Genomic DNA, 26,934 nt, shown 5'->3' with positions numbered 1-26,934 from the left:
TCAGGAACGGATTAATCCATTTTTTTATTGTTTCTTTTGGGAAAATTTGTTTCTGTTTTGAGAACAAATTGGTTTTCAAACAACTTTTAGGAACAAGTTAAGTTCAAAACCTGAGGTTTGATTGTATTTGTACAGCACTGATTGCAATGGCAGATATATGGGATTAAGTCTTCTCTATCAACACAAAAAAAAAAAAAAAAAAATTAAAATTTGTTTGAACTTCAAAACATTTATGATGGCAAATATGGTTTATTGGATCATCATCATGCACCTGTTAATAAAAGCTACTTATTAAGTATTCAAATATTATTAGTTTTTTAGTTAGCCCCTCTTTGGGTACTTCTGGATCTAGTACTATATGACTGAATTCTACATGAAATATTGAACTAATGAACTCAACTAAAAATAGTCCTGTTTGGCTGTGTTTAATTGGTTAGTGATGGTGAGAAGGGTCACTACTTGGCTAGGAAAACTAAATTTAATGGACTTATTTAACTAAATTGTTTAATTAAACAACTAAACTAAATTACTGGATATGTCTGAACAAGTCTTGTAGCAGATGTGCAAAATGTTTAGGAATCATTTTCAAGAAGTTAAAATAGAAATATTATTTTGTAATTTATTCATTCAATTTGCTGCCATATCTTTTATCATTTAATTTTTAAAATATATTATGAACAAAAAGTTTTGGCTTTATAAAGAATATACTAAATGTAATAAGATAAATTTAACAGTGAACAAACAACAACACAAAAGACAATGTAAATACGGCTATACTCAATTATCTGAAACTAATGTGTTTCTGAAAATAATTTGAATATCATAAAGGTTTTCATTGTGAGAAATTAAGCAATGAGAGAAATTCTAACTTGTTACCAGTCCATCTAAATAACCTCAATTAATTCTCCAAATGACACTAAAAACACTGTAAAAGAAAAAATTTAAGTCAGTCCATATTTTTACTTGGTATTAAACATTACAAATTCCAATTAACTTACTAACAAACATTTTAGCTATTAACAAAAATTATTAAAGGAATTCAGCAATTCAAGTTGGTGAGCAATGAGTTTGTGAGCAACAATTCAACAAATAAATTTACTGCCTTTACTAGAAATTGTGTATGAACTCTGTTTTCTTTATACAACAATGAAAATGTTCACAAAACACAGTACAATGTATAGAAAACATAGTTCTTATAAATATTTTTTTTTTATAATGCATTAAATATGATAATCATTTGACTATACCAAGATAGTGTTCACATTTGCATTGCATTTGATATGTAAATGATTTCTTCTTCACCCAACTTGAATTGCTATTTTTAACATTGCAAGTTAAAATTGACTTGTAAAAATGTTCACTGAACAGAAAAAATTTCTTTTAGCTTTGTTTCGTTTAACCACGCTGATATACTTCTCTATACTTAAATGGTGAATACTGTCTCCTCTTTATATTGTTTGATTCGAAAAATCATTTAGAATTTGTTTTTGTTAATAAATTTATTATTATTTAACTTTATTTAATGAATTCATTCAAAAGATTTTGCTTCTGTTCAGCCATAATTATACGACCTTGACCTTGAAAATCATTAATACAAATTTTCAATAAAGCAAACTAATTACTGTTCTCCTAGCAATTTGTATTAACACAAGTCAACGGTATTATCAAATTTGTGTTCAACTATATTGATTCCAAACTGAAAATGTAAAAACTAATATTTGATTTTTCTATTTTAGTTGTTCTTTCTGATATGAACTTAGGCCTTAGATTTTATTTGAACACCAGATTCTTTTGATAACTTGAACTTAGTCATGTTATTTAAAAAAAAATTGTTTCCTTGCATTACCTCTTCCTAAATCTTATACATAACAACTTGAACACAAAAATTATTTAATTGAAAATTGAATGAGAACTTGGTACCATGGAAATGAGAGTTAAGAGAAGTTGAACAGACATTATTCACTATAATCTGTAATTTATACTTTGCTTCTATTTTATTTCTTTAATCTCAGTATATATAACTGGTCAAAACACCTTAATTCCTAGAAAATTAAGATGTTTTGACCAGTTATATGTTGAGACTATATTCACATTCAAAAACAAATTGAATATGTTCTGATATAAGAACAAAAACATTTCTAATAAAATATTTGCTATGGTATCATGAAGTAAGAACTTCTCTTAACTCTCATTATTTAATTGTAATTTTTAAAAGAATTTTGTTTCTTATAATGATATGGGGATCCATATCCATGAATCTAACTGATTCACAGGACCATTTAATACTCAAAAGTCAACTGAACAGCATGTAGTACCTAAAATTGAAATAATACAAAGTTATTGTCTAAAAGACAAAAGCTTCTGACGTTAATGTCCTTGGGAAGAATGAAACTCAATTTCTGAATTCTTGTATGAAAAAGCTATAAAAATATGAGGGCAGTTTTTTCCAAAAGTTCCAAGCTGGGTGGAAGTCTTCACACATTAAAGGTGTGACGACTTCCACCCAGCTTGGAACTTTTTAAACAACCAGTGGATAGCCCCAATTTAGCACTGAGCGACTTCCCCTTCTTTCCTGAACTGAAAACGTGGCTAGGAGGGCAGAGGTTTGAGACTAAAGATGATCTTCAAAACAACATTTAAGGCCCATCTCAAGTCATTGACTGCAACATTCTATGAAGAGGGCATTGAAAAGCTCGTCCACAGACATGACAAATGCCTCAATCTTCACGGTAATTATGTTGAAAAATGTTTAGTAATAATTCATTTTGTCATTTACACTTGTTTTTTTTTTTTTATGGACCATCAGAGGTTGGAAAAAAAAGCCTATATACAGTACTTGAAAATATGAAGATTGTTTACAATGAAAAAAATTATTTTTACAGTATATCATAAAATACAATAGATTGAATTTCCAGCAATACAGTAGTTTAATATTAAAGTTTTTGATCAATTTAACTGATCATCATTGGCAAATTGAAATACAGTAGAGCATCGTTTATCCGAATCAATTGGGGACTGGGATTGTTCGGATAACTTATTTTTCGGATAACCAATTACTGTATGTACGAAAAAATATATTAATTTATCCCGTGTTGAAATTTTTCTCCATTGCGTGTCGCTTCGCGTTGAATTTTTGTTGATGTTAAGCCTAACGAAGACTATTGTATCGTTAAAAATTATTTTTTTATTTTGTACAAACAAAATAAATATATTGAAAAATATAAAAACAATAAAAAATTATACTTCAGAAGTTAATTTAGTATCAAAAACGTAAAATATTTGAGTAGCTGAAAACATAGCCAAAGATTACAGCGCCACAGCACTGGCGAAAATTTAAATTTGTCGACTGGAATTCCTTCGGATAACCAACCTTCGGATAAACGACGCTCTACTGTATGTTATATTAGAACCAACATATTTGGAACATTTGAGGAAGAATTCATATTTACAAAACCTCCAAAAATTCAGAAACAAGAATAAAAAAACATTCTCTAATGTCTTATAGAATAACATAAATTTTAAACTTTTAAGAACACAAAATTTAAATTACAGACCAAGCAATTATAATTTGCTGTTTTTAACAAGATCAGAAAATAAACTAATGAACTTAATGAGCATTCTCTACAGGAATTCTCTTTCCATTATACCTCATGTAATATCCTCTACATATTAGAAGTATTTTTCACATTACAAAAATTAATACAAACGTTTTTCTTATTTAGTTTGTATATCTCTAGCATCTCCATCGATTTAATCCTGTCAAATTGCATACTGGACATATTATTTCAGCTCACTGCCAATCTACCTTTATCTCTGGAGATCACAGAAAAGCAGCCAAAAGTGGTTGTAGTCACTTCTTTCTGAACTGGCCAAACATGCTCTTTAATTTAAATTTTATGTTCTTAAACTTCAAAATTTAAATTAAATAAATGAAATTATTAATAAATATTTTTATATTAATATCAGTGTGGGATTGTTACTGTTGTTGGTGGCGTCAGTGACCAGTTATACTCATACAGTATATAGAAATTACTGTATTTGCTTCAATAGAAATGGGTGACCTCTAGCAGAGGTGCTATGAATTACAAAATGGCAAAGATAGTGGGTATAGTAAGAAGATTGCAAATGGAGAGCAACAGAGCAAAATCAAATACAGTTGACCCCCCTATAATTACGATTCCTATAAAACTACGAAAAAATTGTGACCGGTATCCGTAAAAAAACAGTAAAAAACCCCCTATATCTTATAGGGGGTTTTTTACTGTTTCCAAAGAATGGAACGTATCTATATCTTATAGGGGGGGTCGACTGTATAAGTGTTAAAAATAAATACTGCTATGCTTTTGGATGCAAGTCAAAATTATTAAAACAGGAATTTATTTTTATTTATTGATTTTCAAAAGATTTAATACTGCAAATACTGCAAAATTACGAAAGGAGGTTGCATTGGAATTGGGAAAAGCAATACACAATGTACAATGCAGTTTGCATTTTAATTTCAATGATTCCAGGGAAGTGGCAAACATAACACTAAAATACTGCTTTCAATAAATATATTTGAAATGTGAGAATTATTATGTATTAACTGTATAACTGGTATAAGTGCTAAAATGTTAAATTATTGTGCTGATTGTGTGATAGAATGGATGATGCAACTATGTTATTGATAGTTGCACTGAGGAAAAAATAGAATCCTTATGGTCTAGAAAAGTGCAGTAATTGTACTGTTGTATAGAGGAAAGAGCAGTAGGAGTGACTGTAAAAATTTTCAATGAATAAGTTTGCAGAGCATACATGATAAAGTATATGGGAAAAATTCTGATTAGAGTGTGAAACCAATTATAATGTATTTGAAAGTGAGTGGCAAATGCAGTGTGGATTTATGGCAGTAAGACATGGATATGGCAAAAGAAAGATAAATGTTATTGTTTTTGCTTTTTGCCCTTATACTTATTAAATGTATTTATATTAACTTAAAAGCAGTTCATTTGTATTAGGGCTTATCACACCAGTTATCACGAATACAAAATTTATTAGATTTGATATACAGTGGGTGATCAGTTAATGAACAAATCAGATAACGAACACTTTTGTGAAAGATTTTTATGTTCGGACAATGAACACCTCACAGAACAAGAAGAAGCAACATAAAATAATGAATACTGATTGGTCTTCCCTTGTCTTCAGGCAACAATTCGGAACATTTCGGAGCGCGGGAGATGTAGACATCAACGCTCAACCCGGTATATATTGATTGGCTAGTATTCCTGCGAACTTTGAAACTCTCCCTTGTAATTCCAGTTTTTTTATTTTTCTGACAGAAACAATTCTTTTATAGTATTTGCGAGACTGTTGGGTGAGCACTCGTTAAGTTTTGCGTCGGTTTTTATTTTCGAAAGGTGAGAGTATAATAGCAAAGGTAGAGAGTGGGCAGAAGATGTCTGTTGTTGCTGGGCAGTATGGCTCAAACAAGTCTACAGTAGGCCTCAGTTCAATCTTATATAAGAAAGATACAGTATAATCGAGAAGAATCAAGCAGCTAAATTAATAACAAAAATCACATTGAGAAATAAAGAACATTGAAGAGCTCATAATAGAACCTGAAACGGATCTGATGACAGAAGAACGCCAAGAACTCTTGAATGAATAACACCAAGAAAAACTTGGTGAGATGTTTTCTTCTGAAAAAGAGAATTAATGCTGACATCTGCTATTAAAAATCTTTTGAAGAAGTGGGAGGATGTCAGAACAATGGTCTTAGAATGGCATCCAAACCAGGTTGAGGTTAATAGGTTTAGGGATCTCTACAATTACAATGCCATTAATTACTTCTGAAAAATCCTGAAGAAGAGAGAAAAGCAATTGACATCAGACAGATTCTTTAAACCCCACAAACAGAAAAAACGTGACTAATAAAAATGCAAGATTGTGTGTGTGTATATATATATATATATATATGTTTATTATTACATATAAATAAACGTAGTAAGAAAGTGTATATTTTTTTTATTTTTTGGGGTCTCCAGAACGAATTAATCAAATTCCCATAAAAACCTATGGTAAATCGATAATCGGTTAACAAACAATTTGGATAGCGAACAAAGTCTTGGAATGGATTATGTTCATTAGCTGATCACCCACTGTACAGTTAAATTACAAAGGAAGAGTTTGCAAAGATTAAAAACCAATATGTACAATATATTATAATATTCATTTCGGACTATTGGTAGTCCCTCATCAGTTAGTATCATAATAACACAAAAATAGTATACATGAAAGGTTCTATTCATAGGCCGTAAGAATGAAGACATTACAATTAAAACTAAAGCTGGATGTTAACACACAAGTGTGGTGTAATGACTATTTTCATAACCAGACAGGTCATAAAGAGTTAAAGATTGTTTTTGAGGGATCGGCTGAAACATTACACCAAACAATAATGAAAGGACATTAACACAATGAGACAAAATTGCACTCATACAATCAACAGACATCTGCAAACCAGTTGCAACTGCTACCACCCTTGCAGAGTGCGAGAGTAGTAGCGGTTCTTTTTATGCCTGAAGGTGTTCACATTTCTCTAAATAATCAAAAGAAACAAATATAATTATATTCTTTATTGCAATTATATATTTTTTGAAAATTGAAAAATACTTTTAGAGAATTTATTCAATTAAATTCAAGTTTTTTAAAAATGAATTTGTATTCTGAAAACATAAAAAAATAATAGCTTTTTTTAGTTATTACTTAATTACAGCAAGCTGATTTTCTAAAATTTGAAATTCTTACTTTGTAATATTTAAGGTTTGTTCAGACATAATTTAGTTGAGAGGTTTAATAGCCACTTATTACTAAATAGTNATAAAAAAAAAATTGCAATAGTGTATATATATATATATATATATATATTATTGCAATTTTTTTATCACATGTATTTATTAGTATGTTAAAAATGATGAATCACAATTCACAAGTTTGAGAAGTTCAATTTTTTTTATTCACCAGAAGCATTTTCTAAACTGTATTAATGTATTCACTTGAATGAATGTAAGATGTGCTTCTTTTCAGTTTTTATTATCTGAAAATAGGGTATATCTTCATTCAATGGCATCTTAGATTTAATGTAATATGTCATAATTAATTACCTCTAGTTACATGCATGTTATTTCTTTGTCACTAATTCCATTGTATCATTTTAATGATTTTATTAAACCAGGACTGTAGAGTCGGAGTTGTGGAGTTTTGGTGATTTAGCCAGAGTCCGAGTCATCAAAAAATCTGCCAACTCTGACTCCTTTTTACTTACCAACTTGTTATGTATATAAAATGGAGAAGTATTGGAATCATGTCAAATTTGACCATCCAAGTATTTTTTTGCAAATCTACATGTTTGGAGACTTCCCAAACCCCTCAAAAATGTCAATAAAAGGGGAAAAATTGTGTGCGTGCATTGGTGTCTAATTTGTTTAATTTGTTTATTTTCTGTACTGAGATATTAAACAATATCTCAGAATAGGTAAAGTTTAAGAAACGAAATGTGGCACTGTAGCTTGCGTATAAAGAGGCATTAATACTATTAAATTTTGGTTCTTAATTAAAGGTCGACAGGGTGAAGACATAAAAAGGGTCATGTCATATCTCTTAATGAATGTTTTACTCGTTATTAGCATTCAAAATTTAAAAAAATAAAATAAAACTCGTCTCTACCCTCAAAGTAAACTTTTTTGCCATTTTATAATAGTACAGTAAAACCGTTAAGATGTTCTCGCCTAAGATGTTAGAATGTGTATGGGGTCCGATTTAGTTCAACCACTTTGACGCTTAATAACTAACTCCTGTGTTAAACCATCTGACTCCGATTCTGACCACTTTGACCACAGAAATTATTAGGCTTCAAACAGGGTGAACAAAATCATGCCCCCCCTCCCACAGTCTAACATCCACACATATAGAAAAAACCTTGAATCTTTTGCTTAATTAACTCGAAATTTCAAGGTGTTCTGAGTCCAAAAATGTAAAAATTTGGGAGGGGTCATTTTTTTTGACCGAGTGCTACACTTTGTTATATATCCTCTGTTATACAGTGGTACCTTGTATAACGTACTTAGTTTGTTCCGGGTGCATGTCCGTTAAGTGAAAAGTCCGTTATACGAAACACATTTTACCATAGAAATACATGTTAAAACATATAATTTGTTCCGCAGCATAAAATAACCATACTTTTCCATAAAAAAAATGAAAATGGAGCAGTCATCAATTATGCCGGGCAGTGAGATGTGAGGAGGAGGTGGAGGAACACTTTCTTTACACATTCATACAGATACAGACGTTTTACACATTGCAGCAGGTCTCTTTTTATTGTTTTTTAATCGGAGTCAGATTCAGGAGAGGCTACTGGAGCTTGCAGGGTCATCTCCTCTTGTTCCATCCTTTGTTTTTTGGCAGCTTGCTTCTTGAAAAACATGTCCAAAGTGGTCAACTCCTCTTGTTCCATCCTTTGTTTTTTGGCAGCTTGCTTCTTGAAAAACATGTCCAAGGTGGTCTGTTTCTCTCTTTTCTTCAACACCTGTCGGAAATGGCAGGCAAGGGTGTCATTGTAGAGATCATTGATCCTGGTGGCCTCAGCTCTGTTTGGATAATGAGTGTTGGTAAACTCCCGAATCTCTCCCATTCGACAAGGGAGTTGTCATCAACTTTCACTCCTTCTGATGATGTCTTGCTTTGTTTCAATTGAAATCACCTTTCTGTTTTTTTAGAAGCCATGATTTGCACAACACTTGAATAAATGTAAATACCCTGCACTGAGGTGATGTACATAATAAATAAGGTAGCAAGCCGAATCCCAACGAGAGCTCTGTACTTTAGATATACTAATAATATATTCTAATAATACTAATATATAAAAATAGCAGATTGTCATTGGCAACAGCAAAAGAGTGGAAACATCATTCGCACTTGTTCGCAGAAAGACCGTTGTTCGCCTCACGTAACTGCTGAATGGAAAGTCCGTTGTTCGCAACCAGTTCGTTGCTCGAGTCACGTAATGGCCAAACAAAGTCCGTTGTTCGCAGCGTTTGTTATTCGAGGTGTATGTTATACGAGGCACCACTGTATATAACAGCCGGAAAAGTAAAAATTATCAAATACGTATTTATATATTACTAAGAGGAGTCTTTTAGCTTAGAACAGAAACTTTTTATTTCAATCTTTATTAGAACTCTATTTATTAAATCTTTTATTCTGAGGTCACGTGATGACATCAGAATTTTCGGGTCTCTTTCGGTAACAAGTCCGCCCCTGGTCGGAGTCGGATGGTAAGGAAAAGTCAGAGTTGGAGTCGGTAGATTTTTACGTGACTCCACAGCCCTGTATTAAATCAATATTTGTAATAACAAATATTTAAGAGATCAACTTAGCTTAATCTCATTAATCTGTTAGTAACAATACACAAGTACGTGTATGTTAAGAAAAGTTATGCAACATTCTTTCTGATGCTTTTTAAAAGCACTGAGGTTGATTGTGCATTGGAAGATGTGAGCATCAAATTCAGTGTTGGTTTCAAAAGAGCCTAACACAGTGTTTCCCAAAGTGGGGCCACGCCCCACAAGGGGGCAATTCGATTGTTAAGGGGGGCAATTTGAAAATGAGTTGTTGATTTTTTTTTTTAGGCATCAGAATTTTTCATCGAGCTATTCGGACTTGAGTAACTAATATTGGAAGATTAATTACGGGCCACATAAATTCATTAGACAGGCCGTATGTTGGCCATGCCTGGTATAGCCACTGTATATGTTAGGGGGGCATGAGAATTTTAGAAAGGCTTAGGTGGGGCATAGCACAAAAAAGGTTGGGAAACACTGGCCTAACACAAAGTGAAGATGTTTCTAGAAGTTAAGGTACATCTTAGATTTGATGATATCTTACATTAAAGTAAATACAGTGTATTTTATTTATATGCTATATTAATGCTATAATTTTGAAACAGTTGCTATAGCAATTCTAAGAATCCAAATTATTTATCGGTTTTATTTTAAGAAGCTAAGTATAAATAGGATAAAAAAAGGTAAATGCAATGCAATAAAATTAAATAAAAATAAAAGTATAAAAGTGTCATTTGTGTGTAAAAGTGCTCTAAAATCTAAGTTTTGTGACAATAACTTCTTAACTCTTATTAACTAGAGATTTACGTTATTAATAATATTCTTGGCTATCCTAAGCAGCATGCATCTCTCTGAAGGCAGCTTGTGATAGTTAATTTGTTTCTGCTTGCTTAGACATTTCTGCTTAACTCTTCCTGTGATAAAACTGCAGTTCTTCTGACCTTAAAAAATATCCAGTTTATGTTTCCTATATTCTTTTTTATCCTGTAAGTGTTGTCTATATAAAGTTAACCTAATATTCGTATTGGTTCTTTAATGGTATCAGAAAATTCTGAAGTTTTGCTCATTGAAGTTGGATTGTTTTCATTCTTGTTTAAATGATATAATTACAATTTTCATATTGTAAAGATGTTTTGTGAAGAATGAAACCTGGATTTTTTCAATATTATTTTTAGTAAATACTAATAATTGGCTATTGAAATGACAATAATAATAATGTTGTAAGAGATTTCATGTGGGTAGCACTGGCTACTATTTTAGATTGATTATTTGATAGAGTTCAATGAATCTCAGAACTAAGTTGCCAGATTTTTTCTAAAACTTGTCTTTCAGAGCATAAGCATAGCATACAGGATGACAATCCTATATGATAACTTTATATTAATTAAAGTAGTTAAGCAACTGTTGTTTTACTTGTTTTTAATTATAATGAACTTTATTAGCTATAATTTTGTTAATCAAAAGTTTTTACTATATATATATATTTAATTTTTAATATTTAATAAAATATTTTTAGGAAAGAATTTATATAATAATGNGTAGCAATTAAATTGGTGAGTCTTCTTTAAATTTATTTTATTATAATAAAATTTATATAATATATAAATTTTTGCACAAACTAAATTTTTATACTAAAATACTGTGTACAGCTTTAAGAAAAACAAAGGACTTGTTTTTGTAAGAGTTGACCTTGATTATATTCTACACCTAGCTAAAGCTGTAAGAAAATTCATTTATATGTAAAAAATTCACTGGATATTATTTATATTGATTATAAACTGTATATTAAGAGATTTCTAAAAACTTTATTACATAAATAATTGTTAATTTTAAAAGGAGAGAAATTGTTTAGTATATTGTACTGTTATCATATACAGAGTACTCCAATGAAACTGTCACACTTATCTTAAGCAATAAAACACACACATTTTTTTCTTTTAAAATTTTACTTTTTATATGAATAGAATATTAGTTTAAATTATGAAAACATTGAGTTCAGTATGCTCTTTTGCCTCCATTCACTTTGAAATGAATGTGTTACACTTGGTTCAAACATTATCTATTAAAATTTCATCCCAAATCTTTATCAAATAGGTTGTAACTTAGTTGTTGTTGGACATTTGTGATGTGGATTTTGTCCAGCATGTAGCCCTAAATGCAGTAGTCTAGTAGGTTAAGGTCTGGAGATAAGGCAGGCTATTCATTCAGCATGAACTCTAGCAATATTTCTCTGGCCAGGATATAACGTGCTTGTCCTTCAGTGATGGCACAATCCTGCTGAAAGCAGAAGTGGTTTTCTCCAAACATATTTCTCACATTTAACGTTAGAAAACTCTCCAGGATGTGGCATTATAGTAATCCTGGTTTACTTTGACTTCTGGTTCAATGAATACTAGCAGTGTCAGTGTAATGTGTGTTTCTCCACAAATGGAAATAGCAATCCAGACCATGACTTAGGGTATGTTCTGAAAGTGCTGAACCTTATCTTGTTCTTTGGAACATCCTTTAGAGAACCTGCTTAGATGTGGGCATTCTGGCTGTTGAATGTGTTTTGCAGCTGGCACATTTTTTGTCAGAAAAAAGAATCAATAATTTTGCATGACATGAAAGCAACTTTTTGCATCTTTCCGTCTTAGCCTCCTGCTTCTCTGTCAGGCCATGAACTTTGTTTCTTGTAAGCACAGAAATATAGATTATTTCACACAATTCAATGTGTTGATGATTTTGCTAATTGAGTTAGTAGCCGCTTCCTTCCTGACTGTACTAGGTTTGCCTGAGTTGCTTTCTAATGCACTTAATAACTTCTGGCATCTGTACAGATATGGGTTTTCCATGTTTCCAATTTCTCTCCTTTGACTTTCCCTGTATTTCTATATCATTTTACAGTTCTTTGAATAAACCTCTGGTTCATTCCCAGACATAACTTCAAAATATCCTTGGCTTTCAGATCTTCTAGATGAAGAGCTGGCACCACTTCATATTTTACCTCCATTTTCATAATGCAATTACTAGTTCTACACAAACAGCTATATTGGTATATCTAGATGAGTAACACATCTTGCACATCTCACACGGCTGACTTGTTCATGTAGGTTGGTACAAATCTTATTTAATAAATGTGTGAGACCTGAAAGGCCCCTGGGTCTAATTTAATAATTTTATTAATAATAATAAATATTGTCACCAAATATTACTTCATTTTTGGTGAGAAAATAATGTTTTAAACGTGGGAAAAGGCAGATAACAGATGTTACTTCCTTTCACAGAAGTTAGAACATCCTCTGACTTCCCTTATCTGGTTAAAATCCCGCTCAGATGGGAAATGTTTACCCCTCATTCATTCCCCTTTCATCCGTTCTCATGAAAGAGTCTCTGTCTGATGATTGGTCGAAAATCAGCAGATATAGAGGAAATTTGTCAGAATTCGGGGAGTTCATCGTCAGACCTCCATACATATCTGCTCCTAAAAGGCCTATGCTATGAGCCATACGACATACAAGGAATTACTTCGATAGTTATAGACATTCTCAGTTAAGTGATCTCTCCAGAAGAGGAGAGAATACAGAATACTCAAGAAGTGCGGCAAATACATCGAATACAGAAGAAGATGAGAACAACTAACACAGGTTGTATGTTTCAAATGATTTTGTGAGCTCTCTCTCTCGATCGTGTATCGATTAGATATAAGGCCATATATCTCTCAACCTCTCGTATAGATTATAAGATAGTTCGTATTTATCTCGATGTGTATCTTAATAGTCATATTTATATCTCTCAATCATTTATATCTTGTAATAGTTATTTATATTGACTTATTAAATTTATTCTTGTTGTTTTCTATAAGAATTGTCTCTTAATTTGAATCGTAATAAGATTACTTCACGCGTGTTAATCTGCGTGTTATAAGATTGATTAACTGGTGTCACAGGAATCCTGACGTAGATCCAAATCTCGCGATTTGGATCATTTATAAAAGCCCTCCTATAAAAAGTAAGAGAACTGGTCTTACCGACTAGTGCCAGTAAGTGGCGTAACCTAGTTTACGTCCAGGCTGATCTCATAAATGTGACAGTTTTATTGGGGTACCCTGGGTATACAGAAAAATAAACAGATTCTTTGATATATATAATTATAATGATGTATAAAGAGAAACTATGAAATTGATTCAGAAATTTTTTATCGTTTAAATTAAATTAAAAATTACAAAATTATATATAGACAATTGCAGATGTACTGTATATTCAAAATTTTTATTATTTGCATGTTAAATATTGTGAAACTTCAATAAATTAAAGAATGATATTGATTATGAAAAATCTTTCCTATAAAATTATATTTTTATATTCTACTTGTAATTACAAAATCAAAATTTTTGTTTATTTTGATATTTCAGGAACCCATGAAATCAAAAGCTCCTCAGTTACATTTGGAATATAGGTTTTATAAATTATTAGGCAATCATGGTAAGTAGAAAATTGATGCAACATACTGATTTTGAATTAACATATCATTTTTTAATACTAAGAGAATAATATTTTAAAAATAATTAAAATGCATGAAAATTTAAAAATATAAAATCATAAATACATATTTGGTACAAATTTAGATATTCTATCCATTACCTCTTCTGCACTAATTTTCTTCCATCAGAACCATGGACATTGCCCTTTTCTCAGATGATAGAAAATTTATCGTTATATTTACAGATTTCTTTGTAAAATCCAAGCATTTTTTTTTATTGGTTTCCAACACTAAATATACTAAATTAGACCCTATGCAAAGACTACAAATACCCAAAATATGCACATCAAAATGAATAGGAGAAACTCTATACTACATAATTTTTCATATATTACCAAAACACATTCAATCAGAATCAACACTTTTACACATACAGTACATACATCAGTTTATTCTAGTGCAGTTACTATACCTATGTACTGTACCTATGCCCAATCAAAACACACAAATTATAAGATTGTCTGATAAAGAAGGCTGGAAACAAATACATAGTCTACCTAATTGTTGTCTAGTATTGACACAATATACTAAAAACAACATAACATCAAATTTAATGAAAGAGGTTAGGAAAATATTCAGGAAAATTAAAACAAGACAATATACCTGTACAGGAATGCAGACACCTCAAAAAAAAAACATGCAGATAAGTCACAAAGACTGAAATGATACAAAGCTTGTATACTAGGAAAACAACAAAATAAATTATTTATTAGCAATGAAGCACTTATATATATCAAACCAACCACACAATAATAGCACAGTGGCATGCCAAATAGAACAACTCAAACTATTGGTCTACTCTTTAGTTGAATCAGTCACACACTAAGATGTAGTAGGCTGGATCAAAGAGGAAGAATGAAACTTGTGTGAGACTCTAATCAAGCCCTGTGTTGAAGTAACATACATGACATTCAACATGCAGTATAAAAAACACACAATTAGAAGACACCTGATGAAGACAACTTTTACAATTTATAGTGAAAAAAATTACATCCTTGTGCCAGGATCTAGCCAAAATTTTACACACACAGTTAACAATCCACAAGACATACTAATATTTTTTACAGGGCATCACATATATGAAATCCAAAAACAATGACACCAAGAAACCAAAAACAGGAGGCACTATACAATACAGACCAATCATGTGTCTTCTTACATTTTACAAAATGCACTCTTCATGCATCACAAACAAAATAACCATTATATAAAACAATACAATATTCTCACAGAGCAATAAAAAGGTTATTGTAGAAACCATGGGTTGCAAATATCAGCTATTCCTAGATAAGTCATGACGCATACAACCAATACAGAAACCTATACATAGCGTGCATAGATTATGAAGGCATTTGGCAGTATCCCAGACTTGTGGTTATTGCATACATTATATCTATACAAAATACATCCAATACTCATTACATTTTTAGAAAATACAATGCAACACTACACACACATTAAAACAAACCAAATACATACATTGTGTATAAGGCAAGATGCTTTACAGAGAAAAATATTTTATATATTTCTGGAGAAATGGCTTAAAGGCTGGATTGTTTACCTTATATAAGGGTATATTTGCCTGCAAAAGAGCAGTCATTAAATCTGCATAAAATGTATTATTTGCTTTCTGAGATTCTTCTCCTCTTTGAAATGTGACCCCTATAAATGTCTGCTTGAAATTCTTCCTTTCCTATTTGCCTTCTTTATGCTTCAAGATTGACACTACTGCGTCAATCTTGTCTTGACACTACTCAGTCCACTCTGTTTTGTCTTGTCTTAAACTTGCTATTCAATAGGTTTATACAGCATTAAATATGGATTTATCAAAGACAACAAAACAACACAATATATATTTTTTTGTCTTATGTATATGCTGACATAAAACTCTACAACATTCACACAAGCCGTGCTTGTGTGAATGTGTAGTTTTCACATATCATTAATGTCCAGATTTTTGGGTGCATTTTTCGAATGGATTGGGTGCTGATTTGGGTGCTTTTTCCTCCATTTTGGGTGCTGATTTGGGTGCTTTTAAATTCAGTATTTTTAAGACAAAAACCAACAACAAGTATTATGTTAACCATTCACAGCCAAATCGATTAAATCCTTAATATAATCGTTATTACTTTTACATTTTTCACATAATTAATTTTATATATCGTTACATTAAAACTATGCTTTAATATAATGGTATATAAAAATACATTCTACAATATTTATTTAAATTTAAAGTTTAAAAGGAATTTTTAAAAAAATTATTTATATTATCAATTTTTATACTTATTGTTTTATGGAGTTAATAGATTTAGCAAGTGAGGACTCATATTTACAAACTATATAATTGTTTATTGCAATTTAGACATAAAGATGAGCATTGTAATTTACAACAGTAACCATTTCAATGTTCTTAAAAGTAAAGTTTTCTCGTTTGGAGGATAGAATGACTTTATATAGTGTCTTTATATAGGAAAAAAGATCTTTCTACGTCGACTGAAACTAAGGGGGCATGTTTCATTTTTACTTGGAATTCTAGTTCAGTGCAATCCAAAATATTTTTCAAATTGGGATTTTTTTGATAAACTAGATCTGAGTTTGTCCAGGGCAAAATCATCCAGTACATCAAGTGCCTGACTTACAACATTCCACTGATCCTATATTCCAGTTCCATGTCTTTCCAGCTCTTTGATTTTATCCACCAATAATTTGTACGAATGAATGGAGTAGAGTTCTGTGATCACTACTGGATCAGCGACCAGTTTCTTGACACTGTCAACTGCTGCAGAATTGCCAGGAGGGAGTTCGTTGATAAATGCATTAATTTTCTCAAAGTTCTTGCAGTAGAATACCACACTGTTTATCAAAGACCCCCAGTGAGTGACCACTGGACTGGGTGGTAATGGCAGTTCAGTTATGTCTTGGTACAAGTGCTCTTGACTAGGGCACTTGAGAAGAGCCATTTTCATTTTCGAAATGAAGTCATTGGCCTTGCTATATTCTACATGAATATGTTCACATACTAGGTATAGGGCATGGGCAAGATAAGTCACATGCTTTAGGTTATTGTAAATGCACTTCAAATTTGAGAATGCTGACAACATGGAAGATGCTTGATCTGTAAGGACAAGCCAAACTTTTTCATACTAGACGCCATTTGGCCACAACTTGATGCAAACATCATTGAAAGCTTGAGACACTGCAGTTGAGTTTGTATTTTCAAGTTGTTACATTTTGAACAACATTGGTTGTACATAGCATCTGGGCAGAGGTGCAACAAGAACGTTCAGCATGTACTGTTTTGTGGAATGCATTGTTTTGTCCAGTTTCTTGACACTGTCAATGGCCACAGAATCACCAGGAGGAAGTTTGTTGATAAACGCGTTAATTTTCTCACTAATGAACACTACAAGATTTTCTCTGACAATGTCCAGGATTTTAGATATTGTTTGATCATAAACTGGTTTCACGTAGTTTTTTCTAAGAGTGCTTTTGTCGGAGACAAGTTTTTTCATATATTTCTGGAGAAATGGCTTAAAGGCTGGATTGTTTACCTTATATAAGGGTATATTTGCCTGCAAAAGAGCAGTCATTAAATCTGCATAAAATGTATTATTTGCTTTCTGAGATTCTTCTCCTCTTTGAAATGTGACCCCTATAAATGTCTGCTTGAAATTCTTCCTTTCCTATTTGCCTTCTTTATGCTTCAAGATTGACACTACTGCGATTCTTTGCCTCTTTTACCGTAATTATACCCTCACTCAGCTACTTACAGGACATGACAACTTTAAGCAATACTTGCATAGATTTAACCTTGGAGACAATCCACAATGCAATTGTGGTATTCAGGAGGACCAAACACCACTTCACTTAGTTTTTTGCTGCGATAGGTACAATCACATTAGGGATAATTTAATGAGAGCTACTATTCTTGAAGGGTACAACTGACCTTGCAACCTGGACCAACTCATTCACACATGTACAATGTTCCATCATCTACTCACATTCATATCCTTAGTGGTGGTCTTGAGAGCACTCACTCAGGGGGCACGGATGGCAGTTAGCTTCCCCTTGCTTTGTTTCAACTGACTGTATACAGCTGCCTTTCAACTTTGTATTTTAATTCTTATTTTCTGTCTTCTTTTTCAGTTTAAATTTGGTTAGTCCTAGTTGTAAGTTAAATTAGGAACTCGTAGCTTGGTTTCCAGTTAGGTTATGATAGATTAGGTTAAATTAGATTAGGATTTGTTAGCTTTAGTCATCTGGTTAGGTTTGTCCTAGGTTATGGTAGGTTAGTTTGGTTAGTAAGTTAACATTTAAAAAAATAAAAAAAAATTTGTGGTCTTGCTTGTTTGTCTCTGTTGGTCTATTCGTATTGTCTAGTTTGTCATTGTGTTCGTTTGCTTTTTGTGCTGTCTGTCCAGCTGTTAAGTACTATTAATATTTGCAATCACATTCAGCTTTATTAGTATTAAGTAGATATAAGTCTTCCTACTAACAGCCACTTGGCACTAACTTCTACACTTAGCTATTTGTGGCGGTACTCAATTATTGGTGTTTGTTACACTCAGGTTTCCTTTTAGACCCTTCGGGGGACTAAAAGGAAATCTGACAGCCTTGCAGCCTAAAAACTGCATGCCAACATCAAACATAGAGGGTACTGTAGCTTTATGTACACTGTTCAGAGGGATCCTACCTTCTCTACTGTCTATCTCCTCTCCCTCCTTCTTCCCCTCCCCTTTCCCTTACCCTCTTTTCTGCTGGCTAAACACTTTGTGTACGGCCAATGTCTTTCTTGTATTCATGTATATCTATAGAAATAGGAAATATTACTATATCAGTCACAAATGCGGGAAAGATAGCTATCAATCCTTTATGTATCTGTGATTAAAAACTTATACAGTATATAAAATACATTTTAGTGCAATCAGTAATTCATAAAGTAAGTACTTCAATAGCAAATCCTCAATCAGTTTGATATTCCAAAAAGTGAACATTTTACAAATACTAACAGAAATTAGAACAGAAATAGTTTTTCCAATTTAATGAATATCTTTTGCTGCTGTACAAGGTTGTGTGTAGATGACTGAGTGATTTTAATGTATTCAGTAAAATTTTAAGTAATGATTTGTAAAATTAAATAAAATATCTGTTTTTTTTTTTAATTTATTTCAGAGGGTGTACCAAAAGTTTACTATTTTGGACCTTGCGGAAAGTATAATGCACTTGTTATGGAACTTTTGGGTCCAAGTTTAGAAGACTTGTTTGATTTGTGTGAAAGAAAATTTAGTTTAAAAACAGTATTAATGATTGCAATTCAATTAGTAAGTTTAATTTAAAATTTTAAGGACAAAAATTAAAAATGTGTAAGTCAGTTATGAAATGTTTAAGTTAAATTAAATAATGTAATGAATACATTATTGCAGTTAGATATTTTTTAATTGCCTGTGATCATAGTAAAATCAATGTATATTAATATTTCTAAGTTTTAAAATTTAGAAAATTGTTTTTAGAAATTCAAATGCAGTGGTACCTCAGGATACGAAATTAATCCATTCTGAAACTGAGATCGTATCATGAAAATGTTGTAAGGTGAATATTTTTTCCCATATGATTACATGTAAAACCAAATAATTTGTTCCAACATGAAAAAATACACTCAAATTAAAGCTAAGTAGTACATTTAAAAAAATAACTATAGTAAGGAAAACACTGAAAAATGCATTTTGTATTTGTAAATGTATAAATAACCATAATATTGATAGAATAATAATTGATTAAAAAAAATGTAGTTTTATTTGCACTTTACCTTTGAGGATAGACGATGGTGGAGGTGAAAACTGGTGGCGGAAGAGAGGGAGAAGGGAAATGATACTAAAACTTAACTTACATAACATAATGTAACAATAACTTAAAAATAACTTAGAAAAGATAAAAAAATTAGTGTTGTTTTATATATATATATTTTTTTTTTTAAATTTTTATTCACTGCTTTTTGCTTTCTTTCCTTCACTTCCACCAGCACTTACACTAGATAGAGGTCATTTGGTAAAATATCTATCCAAAGAGGTTTGGCTTTGCCTACTTTTTAAAATGTTTCTAAAATGACTTAGGCAAATGTCATTACTCTGAGCAGCAATACAGCCAGTATGAACCTTTTTGGAATGTTTCTTTTCAATAAAATCAATTACTTTCTGATAATACCTCAAGATTTCCTTTATCGAGCGAGATCCTTCCATGATGAAGCAAACATGCGGACTGAGAGCAGTGAACAGAAGTGAATAAAAAATGGCGCTGCAAACTAATGTAACGTTGTATGATGAGTTTTTGTTAGTATCGTGGAACAAAAAATGTGTTCGAATTTCATGTCGTATCCTGAAAATTTTGTATGCTGGGGCGTTCGTATCCTGAGGTACCACTGTAGTATATTTACTAATATTTTATGTAATTCCTTTTGTTTTTGTTAATTCTTAACATTTTGAATTAATATATATCAATACATATTTTTGATTGCCATTGTACTATTTTTTTAATTTAGAAAAATTTGTGTGTGAATGATATTAATAGTACGCATCTAGTTATTATCTAACTATAATCTGAGATATCATGGCCAAACTCAGAATTCATACAAGTAAAATGTTTCATGCATAATTATCTATTGTGAAAGTAATTAAAGATAACAAGTCATTGATTACACAGAGTTGTTTTTATGCCTTTATTAATACATGCAAGAGAAAAATTATGTTTAATTTGTCAATTCAAAAAAGAGAGTATATACTTTAATCTTAGTTTCAAAATGTAGTAGTAAAGAAAAGAAAGGATCATCTATACTATTTTATTTTTGCCATGAAAAATAGGAATTAGAGAAAAATAATGAAAGATGAGGGGGCAAAAATAATAATAATAGTATCTAGTATTTATATATTTTGTACATATGTGTGTATTTTATTAATTATACTAAATGTATTCAATAAAATTAAAAAAAAATGGTTTCTATATTATTTAAACTTAACATCATATATATAAATTAATATTATAATTAATTATATAGAGCCTTCCAAAAAGAATTCTACCATTTTAAGTTATTGTAATTATCCAATAACATTGTAATGTACAATACATTAAAACATTGGATACCTCATGTCACATGCACACATTTAACTGATACTCAAATTCTTCTACACTCCACAGCAGGGGTTCCCAACTTGTCTTCCACAGAACCCTATAGTTCTACCAATAAAATTTGGAGTTCCACAATAAAATCAGTTGAGTGTAGTGATGTATGAATGCACCAATGCAGATTTGGTATCAGGTGTAAATGTTTTAGTCTCAAATCAAGTCCTCTTATGACATCCTCTATATGTGCTAGAGTTATTTACAGCTTTACAGTGGGGTCCAATTTATTGGTAATGGAAGGAACTGAAATCATAATATAATGTTTGACAAGATAATGAAAACCATCAAAATGGTAAAACTTAACCTAAAGCTAGAAAATCATTAAAAAAATAACTGTAAAAAGTATCTAACATATAAATAATAATAGTCATTAAATCTGCTTTAACCAGTTTGAATTAAGTAATAATATTTGCTTTCCATTATTAATCTTATTATTATTTTATTTTTTTATTTTTTTTTTCCATTTTCAATAAGTTGTTTTTGATGTTTCTATTTGCTATTTTATCTTTAATCTGTTTCTATTTGCTGTTTTATCTGTAATCATTAAAAATTGTCAGGGTTTCAACATTTTTTATTAATGTGAAAATGGTTCTGCGATAAAAATAAGTTGGAAACTACTGCTCTAGAGCATATCCATTGTCACTCTTCTCATAGCAACCACAATTCTACAGTTCCTGTAGATTATTTGTGTTTCACCATGATGATAGACTTTGACTTTGCAAAGTGCATAACACAAAATGTCTTCTTTGTTCCAGAGTCACCATTTTTGTTTACATTGCTTTGTAGAGGTTATAGACAACAAGATGTTTGAATGCAGATGGGAGATGAAACTTTGATGGTTACTCTATTGATGGTGTATGTCACATACTTCTCAGATAATAATTAATGTAATTACAGTAATTTAAAATGGTAGCATTCATGTTGGAAGACCCTGTGCATATATTATAATTATTTATTATAAGAAAGTTGAAAGAAATAATTTATATAAATATTACAGCTTCATCGTATAGAATATGTTCATTCCAAACATCTAATATATAGAGATGTGAAGCCTGAGAACTTTTTAATCTGGAGACAGTCATCAAAGCGACATTGTATCATCTATATCATTGATTTTGGTTTGGCAAAAGAGTATATAGATCCAGAAACAAATAAACATATACCATATAGAGAACATAAAAGTTTAACTGGTACTGCAAGATATATGAGTATTAATACTCATTTAGGAAAAGGTATAATATACAATATAATAAAAATAAATATAAAATATAATGATTTATTAAATTTATTAGTTTTTAATGATTATTTTATAAAATAAAATTTAATATTTTGAAAGTAAAAATTATTTAGCTTTATGCTAAAATTTTCAAAAATAAAGGCTTTTTTTAGCAAATGGAAAAATGTGCACATACAGTAAACACATTAATTTTACTTTTGATTGGGCTGCAATTTGAAAATTTGTAGACCTATAAATTCCTACTATCTGTCCATCTGTCTGTTGTCTGTCCTTCCTTAATCTTGAACAGAGTTGGATAGATGAAAACCAAGACCAGATATGGAAAGCTTAGAGGCAGGAGGCCATAATTATACACAAACTTATGGTGCAAACTGGAAGTCATGTTATTTTAATTCAAAATTTTCCCCTGAAAGGAGTTAGATAGATGACCAGCACAAGTCTATTGCTAACAGGAAAAGTAGGATATACAGGGACAAGACAATACTAATTTGGGTGGCGGGCATATATTTTAAATTAAATAAATAAAAAAATATGATTAAAAATTGCAGCCTGGCATTGTGACAATGTCAAAATAATTTTCTATAAGTATTCAATACTTTGTTATAACATTGTTAATGGAATAATAATGCTCTCATTTATATTCTGTTAGTGAAAAAAATTGGAAATGTATTAATATGGATATCTTATTTATAAATAAAAGTTTTAGTATCAGCATTGAATCAGCTACAATAAAAACACATTCTCAGTAGAAAAAGTTATGATTTAGAACTTTCCAAATTATTATTTTAATGTAAACTTTGTTTAGATGCAACAGTTGAAATAATTTGCATATTTCAATTTTTTTTAATATACAGGGGGTGATCGGTTAACGAATAAATTGGATAACAAACACTTTCACTAAAGATTTTTATGTTCGGACAATGAACACCTCACAGAACAAGAAGAGGCAACATAAAATAATGAATACTGATTGGTCTTCCCTTGTCTTCAGGCAACAATTCGGAACATTTCGAGCGCGGGAGATGTAGACATCAACGCTCAATCCGGTATATATTGATTGGCTAGTATTCCTGCGAACTTTGAAACTCTCCCTTGTAATTCCAGTTTTTTTATTTTTCTGACAGAAACAATTCTTTTATAGTATTTGCGAGACTGTTGGGTGAGCACTCGTTAAGTTTTGCGTCGGTTTTTATTTTCGAAAGGTGAGAGTATAATAGCAAAGGTAGAGAGTGGGCAGAAGATGTCTGTTGTTGCTGGGCAGTATGGCTCAAACAAGTCTACAGTAGGCATCAGTTCAATCTTATATAAGAAAGATACAGTATAATCGAGAAGAATCAAGCAGCTAAATTAATAACAAAAATCACATTGAGAAATAAAGAACATTGAAGAGCTCATAATAGAACCTGAAACGGATCTGATGACAGAAGAACGCCAAGAACTCTTGAATGAATAACACCAAGAAAAACTTGGTGAGATGTTTTCTTCTGAAAAAGAGGATTAATGCTGACATTTGCTATTAAAAATCTTTTGAAGAAGTGGGAGGATGTCAGAACAATGGTCTTAGAATGGCATCCAAACCAGGTTGAGGTTAATAGGTTTAGGGATCTCTACAATTACAATGCCATTAATTACTTCTGAAAAATCTTGAAGAAGAGAGAAAAGCAATTGACATCAGACAGATTCTTTAAACCCCACAAACAGAAAAAACGTGACTAATAAAAATGCAAGATTGTGTGTGTGTATATATATATATATATATGTTTATTATTACATATAAATAAACGTAGTAAGAAAGTGTATATTTTTTTATTTTTTGGGGTCTCCAGAACGAATTAATCAAATTCCCATAAAAACCTATGGTAAATCGATAATCGGTTAACAATCAATTTGGATAGCGAACAAAGTCTTGGAACAGATTATGTTCGTTAACCGATCATCCACTGTATATATTTAAAAATTTATAGAAAATTTATTTGAAATTAAATACAGTAAATGATGCAAAGTGCAAAAGAATTAAGTAATTAATCTGGTTTTTTAAGAAGTTTATCAATAAAAATTAAATACAATAAATAATATAAAAACCTGCCAAATGCCAAAAACTTACCTTTTATATAAATATATAATTTTCTTTTTTATATAGCTGTGTGTGATATATTTACTGCCTCCTTTTAAATAATTTTAAAGTTACTCATTAAATTTATTTAATTTATATCAAATTTTTAAAAACTGACATCGAAATTTACTATGAATTAAATCTATTAAATATAATGCATTATGCATAAGTGTCCCATTGTACTGTACAATACAATTGATAACTTGTATTTGCATCATTGTAAAATTCAAAAAGAAAAATTCCCATGCAAATTCCTTGGCTCATAGAAATGTTTGTTTTTTGTCATTTTGGAGCAGTTTGGTATGGTCTTGGTTTTGTGTAGCCAAAATATCATACTTTTGTTTTCCAGATTTTGTGTGTTCTTTTTAGTGTACAGAATTGATATTATTAGGGGCTTTAAAAAATGTTTGGCACCTCCCTATAACTCCAGAAAAGTAACAGTTTGAAATGCAAATATCGTGTGTGTGTGTGTGTGTGTGTGTGAAGGTAGGCTACAGAGGCACTAGTTGCCAACAGATGATATTGTTGCATTGCAAAGGAAGAAAGGTACTGAGTCATTTGTGCAGGTGAGTTTGTGGATGAGGAAAAAGAAAATGGAAACAGATAATCATGGGCAGTGATGGATGGTGTGGTTTCTGTGGAGGAAAGGAGTGGCTGCATCAGAGATGCACATGAGGTTAGCAGCTGTGAGTGTGTTGGAATAGTGCAACAAAGTCGCAGAAGTATGTTTTGCTGGATATCTGACTTCAAAATCAGCAAGGACTGTGCTGAGAAAGGCAAAAGCATTGGATGGATGGCAAGTGCATGGAAACCAGACAACATCCATTGCATGTCTGATTTGATGATTTAGGACAGGAATCACATTTTGATGAACTGGAGGATGCAGTGTGTCTGTCACTCAGAACTCTGCATACTGTCATCTATCAAGATTTTAAGATGAAATAGATCTGCACACAATGGGTTCCTCATTCTCAAACTACTCAGCAGAAACAGCAGCATATGGAGACATGCCAACAACTTATACTGAATCTGTACAGCACATATCTAATGGCGTTCTTTGAGCATCTGGTCACAGGCAATGAATGAGTCATGGCTCCGGCATAAGACACTCAAAAAGAAATGCCAATCCATGGAGTGGAAGCACACTGGGAACCCTTGACCTAAGAAGCCACAGCCAGAAATGTTTGTCAAGAAGCAAATGATGACTGTATTCTAGGATCAGGAGGTGATCCTGCTTTTGGCTTGGCTATCCACTGGTGAGAGCATCAATAGTGACTAGTAATGCAGGACACTGCAGCAATTCTGTTGACTCATTTAGCAACACTATCTCAGGAAATGGGGATGTGACATGATTCTCTTACACAACAATGAGCAGCTTCCTATTGGTTGCCACACTGTTGACATCCTGCAGGCTTTAAGATACACCATGCTGCAGCATCCACCATATTCATTGCATATTTATAAGTCTGCAATTTTAAAAAAATTGTAGACCTATAAAGTCCATCTGTTCTTCTGTCTATCTTTCCTTAATCTCAAGAATGGTGATAGATAAATGAAATTCAAAACCAGTTATGGAAAGCTTAGGGGCAGGAGGCATCAATTAACTATATATGAACTTCTGATGCAAACTGAATGTTACATTATAGGTCACATATTGGGTATCTGGAGTTAATGGAGATCTATGGGGCTGCTCAAAAGTCAAAAGTTATCAACTATAAAGAGGATAGTGCAATCCTGAACCTGTGGAAAATATATGCAAGTTCAGCAGAAGCATATTCCATGTAGGTTGCTATGTACAAACATTCCACCAATCAGCATATCAACTGCTATCCTCCAATCATCAATGACTATATAAAGTTAAAATATGTTCCAAACACATGCAATTTCAAATTTTAGAACACTAGCCTGAAGATGTTGTTTTAAAACAGATGAAAACATTTGCTTCTCAAAGTGAGTAGTTCTTTTCTATTTCTATTGCTGGTTCTTTTGCTTTGTGAATTGGTGTATCTCAGATTTACATCACTTCACCAGAAACTAGTTAAACACCTAACACACATCACCATCAATCCATTATGCCAAAATTTTTTACTCAGGCATCACCTATATAAAATCTAAAAATAATAACACCACAGACACCACACAATACAGACCAATTACATGTCTTTCAACACTCTACAAATTATTGACATCCTGTATCGCAAAGAAAATATACAAATATGTTGAACACAACATTCTTACAGAACAACAAAACGGTTGTCGTAGAAATCACATGGGATGCAAAGAACAGTTACTTATAGATTCAGTCATTCTACGGCAAGCATACAAACAACACAGATGGCATATGTAGAGTACAGAAAAGCATTTGACAGTGTCCCACACAGTTGGCTGCTACATATTCTACACATGTACAAAATACATCCATCACTCATTGCATTCTTCGAAAACACTATGCAGCACTGGAGAACAACACTACATCTCAGGGTTAGTAACACTTCCATACAAACAAACGA

At 31.5% G+C, this 26,934-nt stretch overlaps 1 protein-coding gene across 1 annotated transcript in view; it reads left to right on the top strand.

The window, feature by feature from the left end:
- The window catches only part of LOC111617140 (casein kinase I-like), a 95,708-nt gene that overhangs the window by 9,246 nt on the left and 59,528 nt on the right, over positions 1 to 26,934 (top strand). The window contains 5 exon segments of the mRNA XM_023358468.1: positions 10,897 to 10,914; positions 10,917 to 10,933; positions 13,774 to 13,843; positions 19,074 to 19,222; positions 22,072 to 22,306. Coding sequence (XP_023214236.1) covers positions 10,897 to 10,914; positions 10,917 to 10,933; positions 13,774 to 13,843; positions 19,074 to 19,222; positions 22,072 to 22,306 — 489 coding nt within the window.

This window comes from Centruroides sculpturatus, unplaced genomic scaffold, assembly GCF_000671375.1.
Source record: "Centruroides sculpturatus isolate CEXI.00-Female unplaced genomic scaffold, Cexi_2.0 scaffold1894, whole genome shotgun sequence".
Taxonomy (NCBI): Eukaryota; Metazoa; Arthropoda; class Arachnida; order Scorpiones; family Buthidae; genus Centruroides; species Centruroides sculpturatus.
Note: the sequence above shows the minus strand (reverse complement) of the source record. Positions and strands in the feature narration are given on the sequence as shown.